This window comes from Vombatus ursinus, unplaced genomic scaffold (assembly GCF_900497805.2).
Source record: "Vombatus ursinus unplaced genomic scaffold, bare-nosed wombat genome assembly UNPS02014798.1, whole genome shotgun sequence".
Taxonomy (NCBI): Eukaryota; Metazoa; Chordata; class Mammalia; order Diprotodontia; family Vombatidae; genus Vombatus; species Vombatus ursinus.
Genome location: NW_020954576.1, coordinates 39,840,981 through 39,864,841, shown reverse-complemented (window position 1 = coordinate 39,864,841; position 23,861 = coordinate 39,840,981). Strand labels below are relative to the sequence as shown.

The window sequence follows — 23,861 nt, the reverse complement described above, 5'->3', positions numbered from 1 at the left end:
GATAGATAGATAGATAGATAGATAGATAGATAGATAGATAGATAGATAGATAGATAGATAGATAGAAGGCACAGGGTGAGTTGAAGATGAAGGGGTAATATCTAAAAAATAAAATTAAGGGGTGAGAGAGAATGATATGAGGAGAAGGAGAAAGGAAGAGATAGAATGGGGTAAATTATCTACATAAAACAGACAAGAAAAAGTTTTTACTGTGGAATGGAAGTGGGGGAAGGTGAGAGGGAATGAGTGAATCTTATTCTCATTGGATTTGGCTTAAGGAGAGAATAATATACACACACTCAATTGGGTATGGAAAGCTATTTTACCCTACAGGAAAACAGGGGACAAGAGGATAAGGGAGTATGGGGATGACAGAGGGGAGGGCAGATTGGGAGAAGGGTAATCAGATGCAAATACTTCTGAGGAGGGACAGGATCAAAAGAGAACAGAATAAACAGGGGGTGGGATAGCATGAAGGGAAATATAGTTGGTTTTCCACAGCATGACTACTATGGAAGTGTTTTATATGACTACACAAATATAACCTGTATCGAATTGCTTGCCTTCTAAATGAGGGTGAGTAGGGAGGGAGGAAGGGAGAAAATTTGGAACTCAAAGTTTTAAAAACAAATGTTAAAAATTGTTTTCAGATGTAACTGGGAAATAGATATACAGACAATGAGGTATAGAAATCTATTCTGCCCTACAGGAAAATAGAAGACGAAGGGGATAAGAGAAGGGGGGGTGTGTGATAGGAGTGGGGACAGATTAGGGGAAGGGGTATTCAGAATGCATACCATCTTGGGGTGGGGGAGGGGCAAGATAGGGAGAAAATGTTTGGAACTTTTGGAACTCAAAATCTTGTGGAAGTGAATGTTGAAAACTAAAAATAAATTAATTAAAAAAAACAAAGTTTCATTGCACTAACTAGTCTAGGGACTCACATAAGAGTAAGTCATTTGGGATCAGCACAGGATCAGGGATGGAAGAGGGATCAGTGAGGTGAGAATTAGTGAGATAGTGGTAGACATGTCCAGTGAGACCCTATCCTGCTCCCATGGTAAATTTTTACTTATGTATAAAATCAGGGTGTATAATACTTGCATATATACATATATATATATATATATATACACACATATATATATACATATATATAGTATAGCATAGTATATAGAAGGCTGACCATAGAGTTAGGAAGGCATGGATTCAAGCCTTGCCTCTGACACATAGTAGCTGTATATCCTCCAGCCTGATCCCACCAGAGTCCTTCCTCCTTCACTTCAGCCCATCTGCCATTAAGATCCTACCAGAAGGCCCAGAGGAGCAAATACCATAGGAAAGCCCTTTCCCTCAAGTCTTGCCTGCCCTGACCCTAGATCCTACTAGGATCTCCCCTTCCCCTCAACACTCCTACCAATGCATCATTTCTTTTCCTCCCTTCCAATTTGAACCCTATTATCTCCTTACCCCTCCTATCTTACCTTCAGGTTATTCCCCTGTGGACTACCTGGCCTTTTCTCTGCTCTGCTTCTGAACCCTCCTTTCTGTATAGTTTTCCCTACTTAATGAGCTCCTTCCTTAAGGTGAGTTGCTTGAGAGCAGAGACCATCTTGCTTTTCTATTTGTATTCCTAGTACTTGGCACATAGAAAGCACTTAATTTTTTTTTCAATCATTCATTCCTTTCCAGTTGGAAAGGTACCAAGTGTTGGCCTAATAATGTACCATGCATGTCTATCAGGGACTGGCCTGATTTCAGAGAAACTAATCATTGGGTGGGCTACAGGTTGATATATTTTTTTGATTACAAAAACTCATGAATATCATTGCCTGGATTATAAGGGGGTTGAAGTCTATTTTGTTGGAGAAAATAGTCATACTGAGGAAAATATAGATCTCTGAAATATGTAAGCAAGTACAACTTTATTGAATGCTTACCACTGACAACCACTGGAAACCTTTTTTTGCCTTAGAAGATAATAATCATGGGTTGTTGTACCAAAAATGGCTTCTGACCAGACTTCTAGCCATGAACCCCTTTGAACTTAGCTAAGGCTAGTCTTTAGATGGCATATATACAGGTCACCTGACCATTTTAATACAGTCTGACACCATACCACTGAAAATTTATTTAATGTCCATAATATAAGTAAAATTATTACTGGGAGCTAGATGATGCTCTTGGAGTCAAGACAGATAGAGAAAGGCTTATGTGGAAGGGCGAACTGTTAGAGCCATATTTTCATCTATGAAAAAGGGTGATGGAAATAAGGAAATAACTCCAATGCAGGAAGTAAGTGTAATGAAGCAACATGTAGATACACAATCACATCATTACTTCTTGTTACATACAGAAAGAGGTAGGGGCGGGGGATAGAGGGAGATCATCTAGTCTACAGGTTACATGACTTGGCCAAGGTCACACAGAATAGCAAATAGCAGAGACAACATTCAAACCCAGGTCTTCAGACTCCAAACTAGCAGTCAACATATTTCCAAAATATTTGTCTTAGTCAGGCTCATACCTGAACAAAAGCTTCTGTAAAGTATCTTTGAAGACCTGCTGACTTGCTATTGCAATAAATTGGTCCCCATCCCTTACTCCTAGCAGGGCTAGGCCATCCACATTCTATTAACTGCTTCCTCCTTCCAGGTAATGGGCAGTGTGCCATTCTTATGGTCAGCATCACCTGCGGAGTCTTTTTGAGAGCTGGAAGGGAAAAGCCTTTTCCAAACATCTTCCAAATTGCCATACTCCTCTCCAGTTTCTCCTGAGCCCAACTAAGGCCAGACAAATTACCCTAAGGTTCAGAGAGGCCTAAAGAAAGCACTAGAACCAGGAGAAGGTTCAAGTCTCAAACACAAGAGGATGAAGGGTCAAAACATAAAGATGGTTTGGAGTTCCACTAACTCTGTTAGAACAACAAAGGCTCCCCAATCACACAGGAATGCTCTTCTGTGAAATATTCTCTAATTCCTCCAGCTGAGATTGTTCTCTCTCTCTCCCCAACCAAAAATTCCTATCACACTTTATCTAAACCTGTTCTTTGTTGCTTATTACTCTTTGTATCATACCTGTATATATGTCTTCCCTCTTCCCTCCTCGCCTCCTCCCACAGCAAGTAGTATGGAATGAAAGGAATAAAAGGAAGAATCAGTATCAATGAGTTTTTACTGAATTATTCCACAGTTTCAAGCAGGGGAATGTTTGTTAGATATTTATCTATTTTCTGTTGCTTCCCCCTTCCTTTTTGTTGCTTCTTTCTTCCTTTTCTCAGTCATTGTAGCCTTTTCCATTGACCCCTGCCTTCTCCTGATCATTGCTACCATCTCCCTCTTCTGCTCTTACTTAAAAAACTTTTTCTTATCAAATATATTTTGTTTTTATATCACCTTCCCTTGCAAGAAAAATAATTTGGAAAGGGAGGGGAAAAGCAGTTCATAATTAATTAATGTGTTGCATTAACTGAATCTGATGGTATATGCAAAGTTCTATACCTCTGCAAAGAAGGGAAGGGAATATATTTTCTCCTCAAGCTTGATCACTATAATTAAATAGCATTCAGTTTAATTTTTGTTGTTGTTGTTTTTGTTCCATTTCCATTATTATAGTCATTGGTTATATTCTTCTCCTGGTCTTCCCATCCTTTCCTGTATTCTTCAAGTTCATTGTTGCTTAGAGTTCACAAATATTCTTCTTAAGTAACACAATTTATTTAGCTATTCTTCAGTCAATGTGGATCTGTTTTGTTTCTAGCTCCTTGCTACCACAGAAAGTGTTGCTATAAATATTTAGGAGTATATATAGATTTTCTGTCCTTTTCTTCCTTTGAGGTATATGCTTAACAGTGGGATTTCTGAGTCAAAGGGAATGGACATTTTAGTCATTTAGCATAATTATGAATTGGCATCTATTACATATGAGCCTTTTGTGCATTCATATCCTGCTCTTCTTATTGGTTTATTGTGATATCTATGCCAATAATTCCAAAGTAACTTAATTTGATATCACTATCCAGCTTCTAAAGAAGCTAGATAATTCACGGATTAACAGAGTTCTAAGTTTAAATGTGGGACTCTAAGCAAAAATGTCACAAAAGGACCTTCACCTATTATCACATTTATATCCAGTGACACTTGGGCAGTAGGAAAGCATGTTTGAACACCAGTTATGCCTACAGGGATTAATAATGAAGGAAATAATGTTACAATTCAAGGAATATTTCATTTCCCAAGTCACTAGAATCCAGTAGACCTAATGGGCATTAAAATTGGTTTAGGGTATCACACAGCTGTTTCTTGATCACATGGTAGTCTGGTTGGATCAGGGCTTCCACATTTTTGGGAATCCATTGGCTACACTGTGGCCTAGAAATGGTGGTGTTGTTGTTGTTGGGGGGATGGTGGGGAGAGGTCAAAGAGATGGCCAACCAAAAGAACTGAGATTCACAAGCATATAAACCAACTGTATCATTCCTCTTCTCCACCAATCATCCCGATAGAGGCAGGGACAACAGTAGTCAAAATGATTCACATTTGTATTCGAAGTCAAAGAATCCTGACTCTTACTAATATATGAAACTGCTTCCTCACAATAACCCTGTGAGGTAGTTAGTGCAAGTATTGTTATTCTCCTTTTACTGGAAATGAGGAAACTGAGATTGAGAGATTAAGTGATTTACCCAGGGTTACTGTGCTGCTCTCCTCCCTACTTCTGCACCCACCTCTTAGGCTATCCTCAGTATCTTTGTAATGTGGGGAACTTGCCTGTAGGCAGGCATGTCCTGGAGCCAGCTCTGACTGACTCCTGAGAGTAAATTGGTAAATTTTCATTGTGAATATTTACACCTCAGAAACTGGCAAACACTACAAATTAGGGCTTGAATGATTGTTTTGTTGATTTCTATATTTAAAAGGATGAAGAAAATATTAATAAAGCAGGCAACTTAAAAGTGTCTTGCACACTTTTTTTGTTTATTTTATTTTTTCTGGAGAGTCAGTTGTTAAAATTTACCATATGGGACCATTACTTGAAGCATGTGGAGATATTCTCTACCTAGTTCCAATCTACTTTATGGAAGATTGGGAAAGCCAGCTTGTAGTCATGTGTAACTGAGGGACTTGCACTATGGGAAAATAAAGAGACCCCTAACTGGAGCTGAGCCAGAAGAATTAGTGATTCAAAAGTTATTCAGAAACAAGTTACTAGAACCTTGAAAACTCTTTCCATTCTGGCTGTGAGGCAGGACTACTTTGATCTACCTCCCAAAGGCTGGATGGGGAGGGAGCAGCTGGCCCCATTCCCCCATCTGGCTTCCATGTGGCTATGAGCACATGGCTACCTCTTTCTCTTTGTTCTTATTCTTTCCTGATTTTTGACAAATGAACATCCTGTAATTAATAAGTCTGGGGCTGGTTGTGACCTTGTGAGTTTCAGAAGGGTCTAAGCCAAGGGTGGGGAACCCGTGACCTTCTAGGTCTTTGAGTGTAGCCTTTTGACTGAGTCCAAGTTTTACAGAACAAATCCTCTTATTAAGAGATCTTGTTCTGTGAGGTTTGGGTTTAAAGGACTTTAAGGACCTAGAGGGCCACATGTGGCCTAGAGGCTGCATGTTCCCCACCCCTGGAAGCATTCTGGAAGGCTTGTGATGTAGTAAATGCAGTGTCCCTGGAGAGCAGTGGCAAATGTCAGAGCGGGCAGTTGCATCAGGAGTGAAGAGAGGCACCTAGAGTAGACACAGATATGAAAAGCTGGTTATCTGAAGGAGGAATTAACTTCAGAGAACATGACCTCTTGTGACCAAAAGAAGTACTGCCTATGGACTCAAGAAAGGATAGTTTCAGGAGTTGTAAGTTACCCTTTGCCACATGAATATTGCCTACACATTGTACTCCTCACTACCATTGTACTCCAAGTTTGAGCCCACTCTTCCCATGGACCTGTGTACATTTGTGCGAAAATAACACCCTAGGATTTGGGGGATAATGTTTTATGCCTACTGTTCTTATTATTCTAATTTTGCCTTTGCTAAAAATTGCCTAGGTTCATAGCATATTGTTAATGGGACACACCCCAGTTGGGGCTCAGGAGCTACAGTATCAGAAGTAAAGCCCCATAGGGCCACCCCTAGAATCTTGAGAGTAGTTAGTTCTCTCTCTGGGGACCCAAGCTACCAATGAAAGTACAAGTTTGAAGAGAAACTAGAGAGAGTGTTATATCTTGTTCCTTTCAGGACTGCCCTTAATATTCACCTCAACCTAATTTCACCTATTCAGGAAGTTTGGGATAGAAGAAAGTACACAATGTGATGTTTCCCTGCTCTTTTCCACTCCCTTGGGTTGGCACTAGTTTCTTCTTATGCCTAGGATTACTCTATACACAAGAGAGGCTACAATTCATTTTCTTTTAAGCAGAGTTTGCTTTTAATTGGTCTTTTGTTAGAAGCTCAGAAGAAAGGTCGAGAACGGAAGGAAAAAAAATCTGAAAAAATGTTCCCTTTGGAATCCAACAAAAGATAGAACCAATGAAGCCATATTTCACAAAAACCATGACCTAGAATAGACCCTGGAGAAAATTCTGAGTAGATGACAACATCAGGCCAACCCTTACCTTTATAAACTCATTTTCATTAATATATGCATCTGATGTTCATTCAAATTCCAAATTCTAGAACTCTTCCCTTTCTGCTCCAGCCTTCATACTCCCACTGCTACAGCCCAGGATTGTTAGTGCAAAGAAAATTTACCTCTGGGCTTCAAAAGTATTATATAGATGATTTGATACAGTAATCTAGATTGTGCTCATGGCCTCTCCCACATATATAAACTGGCTGAGAATAGTACTGGAAGCCTTTCAAGATTGGTAAGACTTCCTGGATCTTTTGTTTTTATACCATAGCTTTCAGAGAAGCCAAGATTAATTCTTCATCATGAGAGATCTGAAGAGTACTTCAGGGGAAGACCTTTGACTCTAGATCAAAATTTTAAGCCTTTTACACTGTTTCCTCTAGCCTCCTTCACAGGTATGGAACTGAGACTATTGTTTTTTAATTAAAAACAATATCTTTTGTTTTTACTTGACCTATATTTCCCAATATATGCCTTGTTACAAGGAATAAGAGAGAAGGAGCAAATAAAAACACATAAACTTGCCCAAGTAACAGGTCCTTGGAAAATTAGAATGGCACAAACCGAAGTTAATAACTCCATGAGATTATAAGATATAAAACCATTTCAGCAATACTTAACAATACTTTGAAAAATCCTGATATTATGTGCAGTTTTTTACACCCTTAGTTAGTTCTCTGCCTCTATAAAGAAGGGGCAAATACCTTTGTAAAAAAATACATTTCAAGTCTAACATGGTAATGCCAACAGTGCCCTGTTTATGATTCCTTCTGAACTTCTTTCTGCTCTGTTCTATTTTTAATGATGCATTAACACTCTTTTCTTCTTTTTTTATTATCACTGTCACTACTTCTATGTCCCCCTCAACTTTCTATTCTACTATCAAATACGTGTAGTTTCACAAAACTACTCTAACATTGACTGTGTCCAGAAATCTCTGTCCCTCTGGCCCATCATCACCCTACCAAGAGATGGTGGGAAGCATGATCCATCATTATTTTTCTGGAGTTGTAATTGGTCATTGTATTGACCATAGTTCTTAAAGTCTTTCACAATTGTTTTCTTTTACAATGTTACAGTCATTGTATAAATTGTTCTCCTACAATTTACACAATGACAAAATTGTAAGAACAAACAATTTTGAAAGATTTAAGAACTTTGCTCAACACAATGACCAACTGCAATTCCTGAGGACTCATGATGAAATAAGTTTCCCACCCCCAGAGAAAGAAGTAATGGCCTCAGAGTGTAAAGCTTTTTTTTTTCTGAACATGGCTAATGCAGGAATTTATTTCACTTGACTATACATATTTGTAATGGAGTTTATTTTCTTGCCTTCTTGATAGGTAGAGGAGGAAGAGATGGGAAGAAGAGAATTAAAAAATGAAATAAAATTGAATATTTTTTAAAAAAATTCTCCTGGTTTTGCTCACTTCATTCTGCATCAGTTCATGCAAACCCTTCCAGGCTTTTCTGAATCTGTCCTTTTTATCATTTCTTATAAGTCAATAATATTCCATTATATTCATATACATTCAGGCATTCCTCACTTTATGGGTAACCACTTTGCTTCCACTTCTTTGCTACAAAAAAAAAATTGCTGCTATAAATATTTCTGAACATGCGAATCCTTTGCCTCTTAAATAAAAAAGATCTCTTTGGAGTATAAACCTACTAGTGATATTACAAGGTCAAAGGGTATGCTTATGTTAGTGACTTTTGAGGCATAGTTCTAAACTGCTTTCTAAAATGGTTGGGCCCCTATACAGCTCCGCTGGTATTTTGTTAGTAATTGTGTTCTCCTATAGTCCTTACAATAATTCTTTTTTTTTTTTCTGAAGCCACTTTTTTTCTCTGACACCACCACAATATTAGCCTGATATTCCCACTCCCAAAGGAGAACTGAATGGTCATCTTCTGCCTTGTTCTTCCTACTTCACTTCTTGGCAGGAAAGGTGGGGAGAGAAGCCACTAGAGATATTTATTCTGCTTCCCTTCAATCTGCACAATACCCCACATCCCACATGATGCAGACAGCCTCACTACATAGGGATTTAAGAGGTGAAGATGAGGGTTGAGTGTACTCCAAGTGTAACAGAGGGTTGAAATAGAACACTTCACATGAATGTGGGCATGTACAATTTGACCTCTTAGGGAGAGACATATGTGTTGGCTCTTGGCTAAAGGACTTTCAAGTCAGAGGCCCCTGGTTGGTTCCATGGTTACCATGATGAAAGGGAGAAGAGATGGTGTTGTGTTAAAGACGATTGGTGAGTTGGGAAGCACCACCACCCACTCAGTAAACTTTAAAGGGAGAAGCTAAAGTCTTTACCTCTTTCTCTTCTCTTTTGAGTATGTTTCTTAGGTTTCTGCTAGCTCCCCGACAGTCTTCCCAAAGATAGATAGGGTATCCTAGTCACAGCTATAGCAGCTACATGTAAAGCACATGGCAGTGAGACAGAAGCTCAAGTCCTTTGTTAATAATTTTTAAGGAAGACCTTAGACAAGAACAAAATAATGTTTGATCAATAGATATGCTCTAGAACCCCAGGGTAGGGGTATAATGAGCTGGAGAATTTGATAAAAAGCCTGAATCCTCTGAAGCCAGACTTCCCCCTGAATCCAGACTTCCCAAGTACTGAATCTAATGAGATCTAGAGGTTTAGGGGTGCTGGGACCCCAAGATCACTACACATGGGTCCTGCACAAAAGATTTTGACTCAAGCCTTCTTTTAGCCAAAGACAATGTTTGTTAAAGATTCTCCATATTAGCCAGACTCTTAAGGAATCTGAGCATCTGTAAGTTATTGACTAGATTATAAGATTCGGAGCACATTAATGGAGACAAGACGGACCTTATATACAGAAAGACTGTGGGAGGAGTCTAGGAGTGGCCAAGTAGTCCTTGGGGCAGGGACCTGGACCACATGGCCAAGGGAGAATGGAGCCAAGCCAGGATGAAGTGTGGGAAGTGGCCGTGGGTCACAGGGAGGTAAGAAAATGGAGGGCTAGGGTAACAGAGAATCAGGAGATTGGGTATAGTCAATAACAAAAGGCCAGTTTATGGGATTACAGCCTCAGGCAAATGCCAGAAATTTGGCCATTTGGGAAAGACTAGGGTTTTTCCTTTCTGGGGTCCAAATCCCAACCCCATCAAATCTATGTCCATCGAAGTACAGAGCCAGGCTATTGTGGTTGGAGGAGCCTTCTTGAATCATAGGTGACAAATAACTCATGCAAAGACAAAAATATAGAATGCAGTGTTAGGGAAATAGCAAATAATGGTACAGTTAGGCTTGGACTTAATTGCACGAAAGAGAATGATATGAAATAAACCTGAAAAAGGTAAGCTTGAGCCAGATTGTGAAAGGTTCCAAATGCAAGTTGAAATATTTTCCTGACCTCCAATTTTGCACAAAGTGGGAGTGATAAAAGTTACCCTGTCCTTGCCTGGAGAGCTGAACCAAAACAGAACACAAAGAACAGATCATAAACATTCAGGGAAGTTTATACAGCTGTGTTCTTATCTAGCTGGCAATCCCTGGCACATAGCTGTTTTTAGCTAGTAGTTTTCTATCATGCATGTTGGTAATTTTTCCTAAAAACAGTCTGTACACCTTTAATCAGAATAAGAAATAGTTGTTCTGACTCTTCACTAGGTATATACAAAACGACTTGTTTTCAGTATAATTCTCTGTGCCTCTGGATTGCGCCTTGCTCTGCTTTGTAGTCCTGTGAAAAACTGGACTGCTCCGTCCCTAACAAAAGTAAATAAGGGGACAGAGTAAATAAATGAGGACAGAGGCGTGTAACTCTTGGTTCTTTTTAACCCTGATCTATGGATCAAGTATTTCAGCACCCAAAACTCTTTGTCCTTTGATCATTCATCAGTTGATAAGTGGCTTTTATGAATTTGAATATTTTCCTTTCATATTTTGGAACTTTTTTTTTGTTGTTCAGTCATTCAGTGGAGTCCAACTCTTCGTGACTCTATACACCAAAGCATTCCAGGCTCTTCTATTCTCAGCTATCTCCCCAAGTTTTCCTAGCTCATGTTCATTGCTTCGATGACACCAATCTCATCCTCTACCGTCACCTTCTCCTTTTGCCTTCAATCTTTCCCAATGAGAGAAATTATTTGTCTATAATATTTAATAACTAATTATTCAATTAAGACCAAAGTTTTTTCCCCTTTTCTACTTCCTCATCCAGAAATCAACCAGTTTGGGAAATCTTACTGAAAAACTAGCCCAGCCAGGAAAGCTAAGATTTCATCAAAGACAGTAAAGAAATTCTAAGTTTAGGTGAATGGGCGGATTCCTGCTTGTTGTGTTTACTCAAATAGATCTGGGGAAATGTGGATTCTCCTGGTCAGAGGGGCGATATGGAAATCAATAAGTATCTGACATTTAAAAAGGTTCCAGAGACATAGTTTCTGGGTAATTTAATCATTTTATTAATAAGGCCAGCAGGTTATTAATAAAAGGATAGTCATTTGGCCATCTCTCTTAGACCAAAGACAATCATGGCAGCAGAACTCGCAGTTTACATACCCTTTGAAGCAATAAAGAGCTGATGTCAACTATCAATGTGTCACCCTTAGACAGAGAAAATTATCTCTACCCAGCCATACCAGACCACTCTCAGTCTTGGGTTTCTAGGCTTTCCCACTCTAGACTAAATTCCCTCCAAGATCGGGTGGAGTCTGATCAAAATCAAGAGAATCAATGCAATCTCATTATCAGTAATGTCCTTCAAGAAAAAGGAATTTTTAAAAACGAGGAATTTAGGAAAAGTGGAGAGCCTCTGAATCTCCCCAAGATACTGGTTATTAATAATCATTTCTCACATCTCTTTGAACAAGATTTGGGTGCTCAGTGTCAAATGCTTCAAGACCGTCATTGGAATAAGCCCATCTCTCATTATAAGATTCACTCTATCCTTAATTGTTAACCAATCAGAGTTGATTGCCACCCTCAAGAACACCCACTCTTCCAAGGGCATATAAACTGTGAGCCCACCACCACCGATGGATTTTTGGCATTCGAGGGTGTCACTGACTCATTTTATTAGCAATTTGCTAGCATTACTAATAAAATGACCAATTACCCAAAAACTATGACTCTCAAACTTTTTAAATGTCACACCAATATCAGGATTTTTTCCAATGAGTCCTGTCTTCCTTTTATGTGGCCAAAGTATTTAAGCTTCAGCTTCAGTATTTGACTCTCCAATGAAGAAGTCTGAATTAATTTCTTAAAGTATTAACTGATTTGATATCCTTGCTGTCCAAGGGGCTCTCAAAAGTCTTCTCCAGCATCATAGTTTGAAAGTGTTGATTCAGCTTTCCTTATAATCTAACTCTCACTAAAAGAAAAACCATAGCTTTGACTATATGGACTTTTGGCAACAAAGAATATCTCTGCTTTTTAGTATGCTGCCCAGATTTGTCATAGCTTTCCTTCCAAGAACTAGGAGTCTTTTAATTTCATAGCTACAGTCACTGTCTGCTGTGATTTCTGAGCCCAAGAATACAAAATCTGACACTGCTTTCATTTCTTCTCCCTGTATCTGCCAGGAAGTGATGGGACCAGTTGCCAAGATCTTAGTTTGTTTTGTCTTTTTTTTAATGTTAAGCTTCAAGCCAGCTTTTACACTCTCCTCTTTCACCCTCATCAAGAGGCTTCTTAATTCTTCTTTACTTTCTGCCATCAGAGTGGTATTTTGGAAAGGAGGCCATTACAAGAGAAACTTGCTGTAAAGGTTTATCCCAGATTAACCAGTTCCTTTCTACTCTTGTCTGCATTGGATGTATTTATGTAAAACCTTTTTAATATGATGTAATCAAAATTGTTCATTTTATCTTTCTTCTGTGATCCCCTCTATCCCTTGTTTGGTCGTGAATTCCTCCCTTATCCATAAATCTCAAAGGTAATTTCTTTCTTGTTCCTTTTTGACTTTTATATATAGATCATGAATTTATTTGGAGCTTTTTTTGACATACAATGGGAAGTATTGGTCTAAACCTAATTTCCACCATACTTTGGTCTAGTTCACATGGTAGTCTTGTCTGATGTTGAGTCTTTACCTCGGTAACTAGGTTTTGGGAGTTTATTGGACACTAAGCCACTAGGTTCATTTTCTTCCATATGTTCTATACTTATTATGTTCTACATTGATCTTTCTATTTTTGAACCAGTAGTAAATTATTTTGATTTCGACTTTGTTGTCTAGTGTGAGATCTTAGCCTGCAAGGAAACCTTCATTTTCATTTTTTTTTTAGTTACTTCCTTTCAGATTCTTGACCATCTGTTCCTCCAGATGAACTTTATTATTATTTTTTTCTAGTTCTATAAAATAATCCTTTGGCTGTTTGATTGGTATGGCACTGAAAAAGTTAATTAATTTGTGTAGTATTTTCATTTTTATTACATTGGTTCGGCCTGCCCATGAGCAATGAATATTTCTCCAATTATTTAGATCTCTATTTCTGTAAACAGTGTTTTGTAGTTGTATTCATATAATACTTGTTTGTATGTCTTGGTAAGTAGCATCTGGAGCATTTTATACATTCTGTCATTATTTTTAATGGAATTTCTCTTTTTGTCTTTTTTTGTACGGTTTGGTTGGTAACTTATGGAAATGCTAATGATTTATGTGGATTTATTTTATATCCTGCAACTGTGCTGAAGTTATTTATTTTCTTTTTTAAAATGAGTTTTTAGTGATGTCATCTGGTTTTTTACATTATCATAGTTATCTCCAGTATCTCTCTCCCTCTGACTCCCAGAATGCCATCACATATAACAAACAGCATTTTTTAAAGAAAAAAAAAGGAAGAAAAAAAGGGAAAAAATCAACACACTTAATTGATATACCAAAAAAGTACAAAAATATACACAATGTGTAACACCTATAGATCTGCTACCTCCACAAAGGGAGGTATGGTTGGGAGGATGCCCTCCAATATCTCTTCATTCAAATCATGCTTTATCTTCATAATTTTGTTACATTCCCTTTTGAATTTTTTGTGTGTATTTATTCTTTCCATTTATATTGTTGTAGTGATTGTGTATATTGTTTTTTTGCTCTACTTATTTTACTCTGCACATAGATCTTTCCATGCTTTTCAGTATTCATCACATACTTCATTTCTTATAGCATAGTGATATCCCACTACATTCACGTATCACAGGTTGTTTAGCCATCCTCCAACACATGAGCATCTACTTTGTTTCTTATTCTTTGCTATCACAAAAAATTGTTGCTGTAAACATTTTGGTGTATATGGGGACTTTCTTCTTATCAATGGCTTCCTTGGGATATAAGCCCAATAATGAATTCTCTGCTTCAAAATAGTGTGAACATTTTAGTCACTTTATTTGTATCATTCTGAATTACTCTCCAAAATGGTTGTACCATTTCACAGCTCTACAATGTGTTAGTGTGCCTATCACTCCACAATCCCTTCCAATATTGACTATTGACATTTTTGTCATCTTTAAAGATTTCTCCTCTCTCTGTCCCTCATTTTCTTCTTGAGTTGGATGTATTTCTCTATCAAACTCTTAATGTGTTTGTTTTTTACTCTCTTTAACCCATTCAAATGACAGTGAGGTTCAAGTGATACCTGCTTTCTCTACCCCTTTATCATTTGGACAAACTTCTTGTACAACCTGTGTAAGATAATAAGTTCCTCATCTTTCCTTCCCATTTTTCCATTAATGTGTCCTTCTCTCCTGCCCCCCACCCCCCCTTTCTTTCCTCTTTTTAAAATCATCAAAATACTATAACAACACCTAGGCACTCTGTTTTATTTGAATCCCTGTATGATGCCCGATGGCCTTAGGGTTCTGAAGGGTCACTTGCATCATCTCTCCTCCCATTAGAATGTCAACACTTTATCCTTATGAAATTCCTTCTAATTTCCCACCTTTTTATGTTTCTCTTGACTCCTATATTTACATTTCAAGATTTCTAGTCAGTTCTGGCATTTTCATTAAAATTGCTTCAAAGTCTTCTTTTTCATTGAAGGTTCATTTTTTTTAATCATGATTATGCTCAGTTTTTCTGGGCAAGTTATTCGTGGTTGAACCCTTATATATTTTGCCTTTTGGAATGTTTTGTTTCATGCTCTCTGCTCCTTTCCTGTGGTACAGCTGCTAAATCTTGTGTCATTATGGCCATGCTTCCTTAATACTTGAATTCATTCTTTCTACCTGCTTGAGGTATTTTTTGTTTGATGTAGAACCTCTAGATTTGGTCTACAACATTCCTGGAAATTTTCATTTTGTGGTTTCTTTCAAGAGGTGATAAGTGGGTTCTTTCTATTTTCACTTTGCCCTTTTGATTCAATATGTTTTGAGATTTGGGAAAGGTGGGGTTAATGGTTTTCGGTAGTCCACTAATTCTTAAATTATCTCTCTTTGACTTGTTAGTATATGTGTGGGTATGCTTGTATGTATGTATGTACATGTATGTATATGTATATTTACACACACATACATAACATTTTTCCATGTTTCAGGCTTTTAATCATGTTCTAATATTTCTTATTGTCTTGTGGAGTTATTAATATATATTATTAATATTCTAATTGTCCAAGAGTCTGTAACTTGGGCAAGCTTTTGTACTTCTTGGGCTAAATTGCTCAATCCCTTTCTGAGTTTCTCCTCTGTAGCCCTCATTTCTTTTCAATTCTTTCCTTTATCACTCTCATTCATTTATAATATCATTTTAACTCTTTTAAAAAAAAGTCTTGCTTCATTTTTTCTATAAGTTCTAATGGATCTTGTAGACAAGTTGCGTTTTAATTTGAGGCTTTGCTTGAGGTGTTTTGGAATTATTCTCCCCTTCTGGGTACATTTCTTTTTTGGTTTCTCATTCTTTCAGCCTTAATGGAAGGGCTGTTCTGTCCTTCTATGGTCCTGGCCTCTCTTAGATGGTAGCTTTCACTATATTTTCTGGGTATTGCCTGAGTCCCTCGTTGATCACAGGAGTGGCTTGGGCCAGGGAATTGCAAACTTTCAGCAGACCTTCCACAGTCTGATAAAGGGCGTGATCTGACTGTGCGCTCCTGGGCTTCCCAGGTTCCATAGTTTGGTGTGGATCTAGGAAACACAGCCACAGACTTGCCGGTAGTGCTACAATAGACAGCTGCTTTCCCCATACCCTAAAAGTTAGCTGAAAGGTTCTGCAGCTTTGGAGTAACAGGCTTTTGGCCTCTGTTCTTCCCTTTTCAGGTCCAGAATCACAGTGCTGAGGCCCTGTCCTGGGCTCACATTGTGTCTGAGATCCCCTCTCTGGAGTCAGAGCAATAGCAGTGAAATCCATTTCTTCTCCTGGGGTCTGGCTTCAAAACCTTCTCTCCTGGCTCAGAGAGACAGTGCCTTAATCCTCACACTGAGGACACTGAGTCTGAGATTCCCATTCTGGGGACAGAGCTACAGTGCCCCTCTTTTCAAGGGGCTGAGTCTAGGTCCCCAATACAGTGTTAGAGTTAGGTCAGCTCCTGATCTCTTCTCTTAGGCCAGAGCAGCAGTGCTGAGGCTTTACATTATTCCTGGGATCTCACTCTGCAATCCCATCCCACAACTTTTCTATGGTTTCTGCCATGGTCATTTGCCTGTGGGTGGAATTTATGGTCTTGTGCTGAATATCCAAATAACTAATTGTGGTTTTTCCTTAGATTGCCCAATCCCTCTTTGGTTTGGTCCTCTTCTGGGCTCTAGGGAATAGTTACGGAGAAGTTGAACTGACTCCTCCTGCTCCACCATCTTGCCTGGTCTCCTAGCCCCTTCAGTTGAGGAAACTGAGGCCCAGGGATTTGGGTTTAAATCTCATCTCTCTGATATTTACTACCTGGATGATATTGGCAAGTCACTTCTCTCTGAGCCTCAGTTTCTTCATCTGTAATGTGAAGGGTTTGGACTAGATAGACAAACTCTAAGTCCTCTTCTGTCCCTAAATCTCTAATCCTGGAAATTGTTGCTATCATCAGGCAATGCTAATCTTTTCACCACAAGGTTAAAGAATTTGACTTTTTAAGCTTCCTGGCCAAAAGTTTACAGGGTCACATACAAACACTGTCGTAAAGGAACAAACTATGAGAGTCCATGTTAATGAATGTTACCTAACACAATGAAGTTATAGAAACTGTAGATAAAAATTAAAATCAAAGTACACAAGAAAGACAGAATGTTGTCAGACTATAAATCAAGAGGGAAATGATCAAAGGTTACCTAGTTATCTCCCCGACTCTAAGAAAAGAAATCATCTACCTTATCCTCCCAGTGTGGAACAATGAAGGGGTTTGTTTAGAGATGGCCTCTAGGTCATGGCCTCTAGGTCTTTCCACCTAGGTCTATGGTAGTATGATCTTCCCAGACCAAAAAAAAGTCCTTAATGATTTCCAAAGATAACCTTATAAAGCTAGTTGTTGAATCTTATGACCAATGGTGTCCACATGCGCCAAATGTTTTCTCAGAAACCTGCGTAAGTACTACTGGTAGGAGTTTAAAAGTTTATTCATAATAATAGCTACCTAGCATTCATATAGTGCTTTAAGGTTTGCAAAGTGCTTTATATATGTTAACTCATTCAATACTCACCATGACCCTGAAAGGTAAGAGCTATTATTATCCCCGTTTGAAGGTGAGCAAATTGGAGGCTGAGATAGAGCAAACACTGTCTAGGTATACCACTCAGCTATTAGTTTGGGAGGGAAAAGTTTGCTTTCTATTATAAAAATCACAATTATCTGCTAAGATCAATGCTTTCAAGTTATACCTGGTACACAGTAATCTTACTTTTCTTGATGGGACTTACTAGGGTTACATCCTCTAATATTTTTGGTGTTTGTCAGTTCTTTTCTATACACTAGTATGATAAGGGAGAGGAAGTAAATGAGGCTTTTAATGGATTTCTACAATTAGCAAGGGAGCCCATCTCTAGTCGTTTTGATTTATATCTTGCCACTGGACCCAGATGGCTCTGGAGGAGAGAGTAAGGCTGGTGACTTTGCACAGCCCTCTCTCACTTAAATCCAATTTAAATCACTTGCAAGTTATGGCATCACCTTCCTGATGTCATGGTCCTCTTTGAGAAAAAACAAACAACAACAACTATTAGCAAGTCAAAAGTGCTCATTATAGAGCAGATTTTGTAATTTAATTTTATTTATTTAATAAGGTATTTATTTAGTTTTAGTTTTCAATATTCACTTTTATAAGATTTTGAGTTAAAAAATTTTTTTCTCCCTCCCTCCCTTCTACCCTCCCCAAGATGGCATACAATCTGATATAGGCTATATGTGTACAATCACATTAAACATATTTGCACATCAGTCATATTGTGAAAGAAGAATCAGAACAAAAGGGAAAAACCATGAGAAAGAAAAATTTTAAAAAAGGAGAAAATGGTATGGTTCGATTTGCGTTCTCCATAAGTTCTTTCTCTGGCTATGGTTAGCGTTTTCCATCATGAGTCTTTTGGAATTGTCTTAGATCATTGAATTACTGAGAAGAGCTAAGTCTGTCAAAGTTAGTCACCCCACAGTGTTGCTGTTGCTGTGTGCAATGTTCTCCCAGTTCTTCTCACTTCACTCAGCAGGAGTTCATGTAAGTCTTTCCAGATTTTTCTGAAGTCTGCCCACTCATCATTTCTTTTATTTTTATTTTTTGTTTGTTTTTGGTAAGGCAATTGGGGTTAAGTGACTTGCCCAAGGTCACACAGCTAGTACGTGTCAAGTGTTTGGTCTGAGGCCGGATTTGAACTCAGGTCCTCCTGACTTCAGGGCTGGTGCGCTATCCACTGTGCCACCTACCTGCCCCAAATTTTTATTTATTTATTTTTTAGGCAATTGGGGTTGTGACTTGCCCAGGGTCACACAGCTTGTTCATCATTTCTTATGAAACAATAGTATTCCATTACATTCACATACCACAACTTGTTCAGCCATTCCCCAATTGATGGGCATCCCCTGAATTTCCAATTTTTTTCATTAATTAATCAATTTATTTTTAGTTTTCAACATTCACTTCCACAAGATTTTGAGTTTTAAATTTTCTCCCCCTCCCTTCCCTCCTCCCCAGAGCCTATCTGATATAGGTTCTGCATATACATTAATATTAAACATATTTTTATATTAGTCACGTTGTAAAGAAGAATTAGAACCAATTGTAGGAACTATGAGAAAGAAGAAACAAAACAAAACAAAAAAAGAGAGAGAGCAAATAGCATGCTTCAATCTGTTCTTTTTCTGAATGTGGATAGCATTTTCCATCCTGAGTTTTTTGGAGTTATCTTAGAGCCTTGCATTGCTGAGAAGATAATGTTGCTATTACTGTGTACAGTGTTCTGGTTCTGTTCACTTCACTCAGCATCAATTCATGTAAGTCTTTCCAGGTTTTTCTGAAGTCTGTCTTAGAGCAGATTTTTTTTTTTAAAAAAAAGCTCTTTCTGTTGAGAACATAACATCCTTGGAATGACAAGGGGCGAAAAGATATTAATGTCCCTTCATTCCTCCCTATACCAAACTGGCTGGTTCCTGACAGTTTTGAGATCATGAATCTGACTCATAATAAGCTCCGGGGAGTTTTGGTTGTTTTGTTTGTTTTTTTCCAACCCAAAGCTTGGCCCCAAACAGTTATGAGAATGCTCTTTCCTCTCTTCTCAGCAGAAGTAGGAGACAATATTGTGGAACACTGCACGAACTGTTGGATTTAGTTGATACATTGGTTAGTTTTCCAAAAATGCTTCTTTCTTCTTCTTTGTTATAAGGAATGACTCAGGATTGGGAAGGAAGGAAGTATATACTGAGTGACATAAAAATCAAAGACAACAATTTTTAAAAAAAAGAAAGAAAGAAAGATCTAGGTCAGTCCAGGTCATGTCCAGTTCACAAGAAAGATAAATGTATTCGAGTTCAGGATTGGGGGCTCAGCATCATGAAAATAGATTACTGGATTCACCCTAATGTTGCAATGATCCCTATCTAGTTTTAATCACTCTATTCTTTCTATTTTCTTCTTAGCACTTAGGTTCATTCCCTCCTCAGAATTTGAATTAGTACTTTGGGAGGTACATGTCTTCATATATGTTTTATATCTTTCTGATGGATGTGTATATCCAGTCTCCATGCTTTATATATCTCAAGCAAATGATGAAAGAATGCAGTTTTCAAAATGAGTTTAACCAAGAGATCAATTCCAAGTGCAAAGTCTCTGAGAAGATAAACATAATGTTTTTATTCCTTTGTTATTTTCTTGTGATACTCATGAGAGTATTCAGCACTCAATGAGCAGGAAATAACATTTTTGACTGACTCTCAGAAATCCTAGGATAGTCACCCTACTCATCTCAAGTCCTTGAATTTAATGAGTTGACAAGTAATATTTGGAATTGACAATGTTCACGGTTCTCTATTAAGCACTTCAGGCAAAGAGTAAGGAATAAATGGGATACTACTCTCAAACCACTTACAGCTAATGAGAATGATCTGTGGAGCATGAACAAACTTGGGCCCATGAAGGATTTCCCTGGTGCCTTTGATTCTGCTCCAACCCTTAGTGTATTGAATATGTGGCTGTTTACTTCACTTACCATCCCATTCAATCCAACTTCAAAAAGCATTTATTAAGCACACATCATGTACAAGACATTGGGATCAGTGGATACAAAGGAAAATAATGGAACAGCCACTGCTATCAAGGAACTTACATTCTAGAGGGAGGAAGGCAATCCTCTGTGTACCCAGATACGTAAATACAAGGCAGTTTTAGGAAGTGAAAAGAATGAATAACTAGAAGGACAAAGGAAAGCATAACAGAGGAGATGGCAACTGAGCTAACCCTTCTCAGTACCCAGATAAGCAGAGGTTTTAGGCATGGGATAATTTGGTTTCCGATTCATCTATTTCTCCTCTAATTTTAAATATCTTCTCTTTTGTTCTTATTTTAGCAAATACACAGAGAAGGAAAATAAAATGACAAGTAAGTGGAACATGTGGTAATCCAGTTTGGCTGAGATGTCAAGCTAAATGAGAACAATGGGGAATAAGGTTAGACAGCTAGTTTGAAGACAGAATGTAGAGGGCCTTAAATGCCAGGCTGAAGAATTTCTATTTTATTCTTTGGGCAACATGGGACCAGTTTCCTCATCTGTAACCTAAGGAGCTGGACTTGATGGTCTTTAAGCATCCTTTCAGCTCTAAATTTTTGGTTCTGTGATTCTTTGAAGGTTTTTGAACAGGAAAGTGGACATGGTCAGATTTATGCTTTAGGAAAGTTATTATGGCAGCTAGTTGAGGATGGATTGGCAAGTAGAGAGACTAGAGGTACAGCGACCAATTAGGAACTTATTGTAAAAGTTCAAGTTTATTATTGTAAATATATTATTATAGATAATAGATTATATTATATATATCATATATAGTTATATATAGACTATTATGAGAGTTTGGGAGAATTGATGAAGGCCTACACTAGGGCGATGGCTACATTAGTAAAGAGAAAGACACATATGCTTTAATACAGGACATTCCCCTAATGGTGCTTGGAGGTAAAAGCCTTGTTCAGACTTAGACTTTTGGCAATTCTGGTTATGTTGACCTTTTCTTAGGCTCATGTGCTTTCATTCTTATTAGCCATTAGTAATGAAGGCTTTCAGATTGTTTGATTCCAATTTTAGATTACTTCAGCTGCCAGCAAGCTCAGTATGATTCAATAGTTTGATTTGGTAGCCAAAAAAAAAATTGATGTTAGACTGAACTGAGAGGTATAGTCTCCAGAATGAGGGAGATATTGTCAAATCATTGTTTGTCTTGGTCAAATCACACTTGGAGCATTATTATATTTAGTTCCGGGCACTAGGCTTTAGGAAGTGCATTGACAAATTGAGGTCCATAGAAGGTAGATCAGGATGATGAAGGAGCTAAAAAGGATCATTTGAAAGAATTAGAGATTCCAAGGGTAGCAATATATAATGTGAATGTACTCCAGGGCTCAAGACTAGACATTTGCATAAGACTCTTCATATTGGTAGGGAGAATGATTACTCAACACTCAGTACCTGCATGAAGGCTGGAGTTGGTGAGGATGTAGGAGAGGAGAAATGCTTTCTTTTCTGGCTTCTGACTTTCACAAAAGACACCAGGTTCCAGGCTGTCTCCACAGAGAAGTCCCTGGAGGAAGAGAAAGAATCCAGGAAGAAGCCAACATGTAGAGAAGCCTGTGCCTTGAGAATACTTGTAGTTTAGGCTTGTTGAACTAGAGTCTTTGAGGGAATTTCCTTTTGGGTGAAATTGTTGTGGTCTAGGGGTGCTAGGAACCCTGAAATGCAAGGGTGCAGGGCAGGAATCTGCCTGGAAAGAATTTGACCACTCAAGTTTTCTTTCAATCAGAGACAAGGTTTATTGTGTTGCCAATAGAAGTGGAAAGGATTCTAAGAACCTTCCCATTTGATGAGGATGGGACTGATATTTTTATACAGAAAGAGTGTAGGAAGATCTGGATAGGATTAAGGAGTGGCAAGTGGCCTGGGGTGGGGCCAGGTGCAGACAATAGAAGGAGTTAAGTGGCTGGACAGCCATAGTGAAAGGGCAATTAATTAAAAGAATTATTGACTGGGATGGGCTGGGTACCTCAGGCAAATGCCAGAGATCTGGGTTCAGTGGCTTTGAGATCCAGGTCCCAAAGACAAAGTCTTTTTCTTTTAGTGGTCCAGCACAAATCCTCTTCCCATCAAAATCAGGGTCTCTCACCCTTGGTTGAACTGACATATCTTATTACTAGCTCTTCCAGTTAATGTGTTTACCTCAAGTGTGATCTAAAGTAATTTAGAATTGGCTTAGGGCACTAACTCCACTTTACATCTCCATCTGCTGCTCTGCCTGGTTTCTACTCCAGGAACAAGATGCCTTTCCCAGGATAAACTCATCACTTCTAAACTCACCACCATGCTGCTAACTCAAGCCTTGATTGACACCACCTTCCTCAGTCTTCTCTCCCCTCTGTTTGGAGGGCAGGGGAGTGGAGTACCAAACTCCTCGGGCATCCTGGGCCATTACCAGCCGTCTTCACCTTTATCTTGCCACTGGACTCCAATGATTTTGCAGGAGAGAGCAAGGTTGATACCTTTAGGCAGCACTGCCTCACTCAAATCAAATTCATGCGCAAGCCAAGATGTCAAGGTCGTGATGTCATTGGTCCTCTTCAAGAGTAAAGGAAGAAGAACAGCCGCAAGGGTTCTGCACAGAGAGAAGGATTTCCAGAGCAGGTGATGCGAACTAAACGTTGTCGCACATATTTCTTCCACCTGTGCTTCTCTGCTATTATGGTCTAAGCCTAAGGCTACTCCTCCCATGGATGCTGTGTGTAGTTGGGGGAAGGAGTGAAGCAGGTTCTTAGGAGAAGTTATCATTAACTTGTCTTTACTATGTTATCTGAGGGTAGGACCCCAACCTGCCTATTCAAACAGAAGTTGGGAAATGCAGGTTGCTGTTGTTATTGTTGATGTTCCTCGTCTTCCTCCTCTTCCTCCTTTTCCTCCTTCTATTTTTCCTTCTCTTCCTTCTCCTTCTCCTCCAATTCTCTCTTCTTCTTCTTCTTCTTCTTCTTCACCTTCTTCCCCCTCTTCCCCTTCTTCTTCTTCTTCTCCTTCTTCATTTTACTTCACAATTTACTTTTGTCCTGCCCAGTTTTCACTTTTGATTTCTTAAAATATAGCTCTGAAAAACAGGCTTTTAAAAAGCCTGCTATGTTTTAAATGGAGCTACTTTGACTGCACTTTTGAATCCAAATCATTCAGTTTTCATTGAATGGTCAATAATAGGCCCAGCTCATGCCTCTATGGCTCATTGTTTCGGTATAGATGGCTTCCAATGAGTATAAATAGCGATTGTTTTCTGTTTTGGCCAGAAATTCTGAGGGTCTTTCCCCTCCCAGAGTGATATCTTTGGGATGGTAAATTGGGCCATCTTTTGTCTCAATTCTTACCTAGCTCTTAGTTATTGAATGGGTGTGGCTTCAGACAAACTGAAACCTGTGAAAGACCTTAATTTAGAAAAACCAAGGTCACCCACTGAATCCTAGGCCATCACCAGTCCTTTGTCTTGCCACCGGACTTCAATGACTATGGAAGAGAACACAAGTCTGACAACTTTGGGAAACTCTGCCTCACTCAAATCCAATTCACAGGCAAGTCAAGACATCATGCTCATGATGTTATTGGTCC

General features: G+C 38.6%; 1 protein-coding gene across 1 annotated transcript in view; it reads left to right on the top strand.

Moving 5' to 3' along the window:
- The window catches only part of TATDN3 (TatD DNase domain containing 3), a 46,220-nt gene extending 23,647 nt beyond the window's left edge, over window positions 1-22,573 (top strand). The window contains exons 10-11 of the mRNA XM_027871174.1: window positions 20,589-20,620; window positions 22,535-22,573. Of these exons, the coding sequence (XP_027726975.1) occupies window positions 20,589-20,612 (24 nt within the window). The 3' untranslated portion in view covers window positions 20,613-20,620; window positions 22,535-22,573. The remainder of the gene's footprint in view (window positions 1-20,588; window positions 20,621-22,534) is intronic.
- The last annotated feature ends 1,288 nt before the right edge of the window (window positions 22,574-23,861 follow it).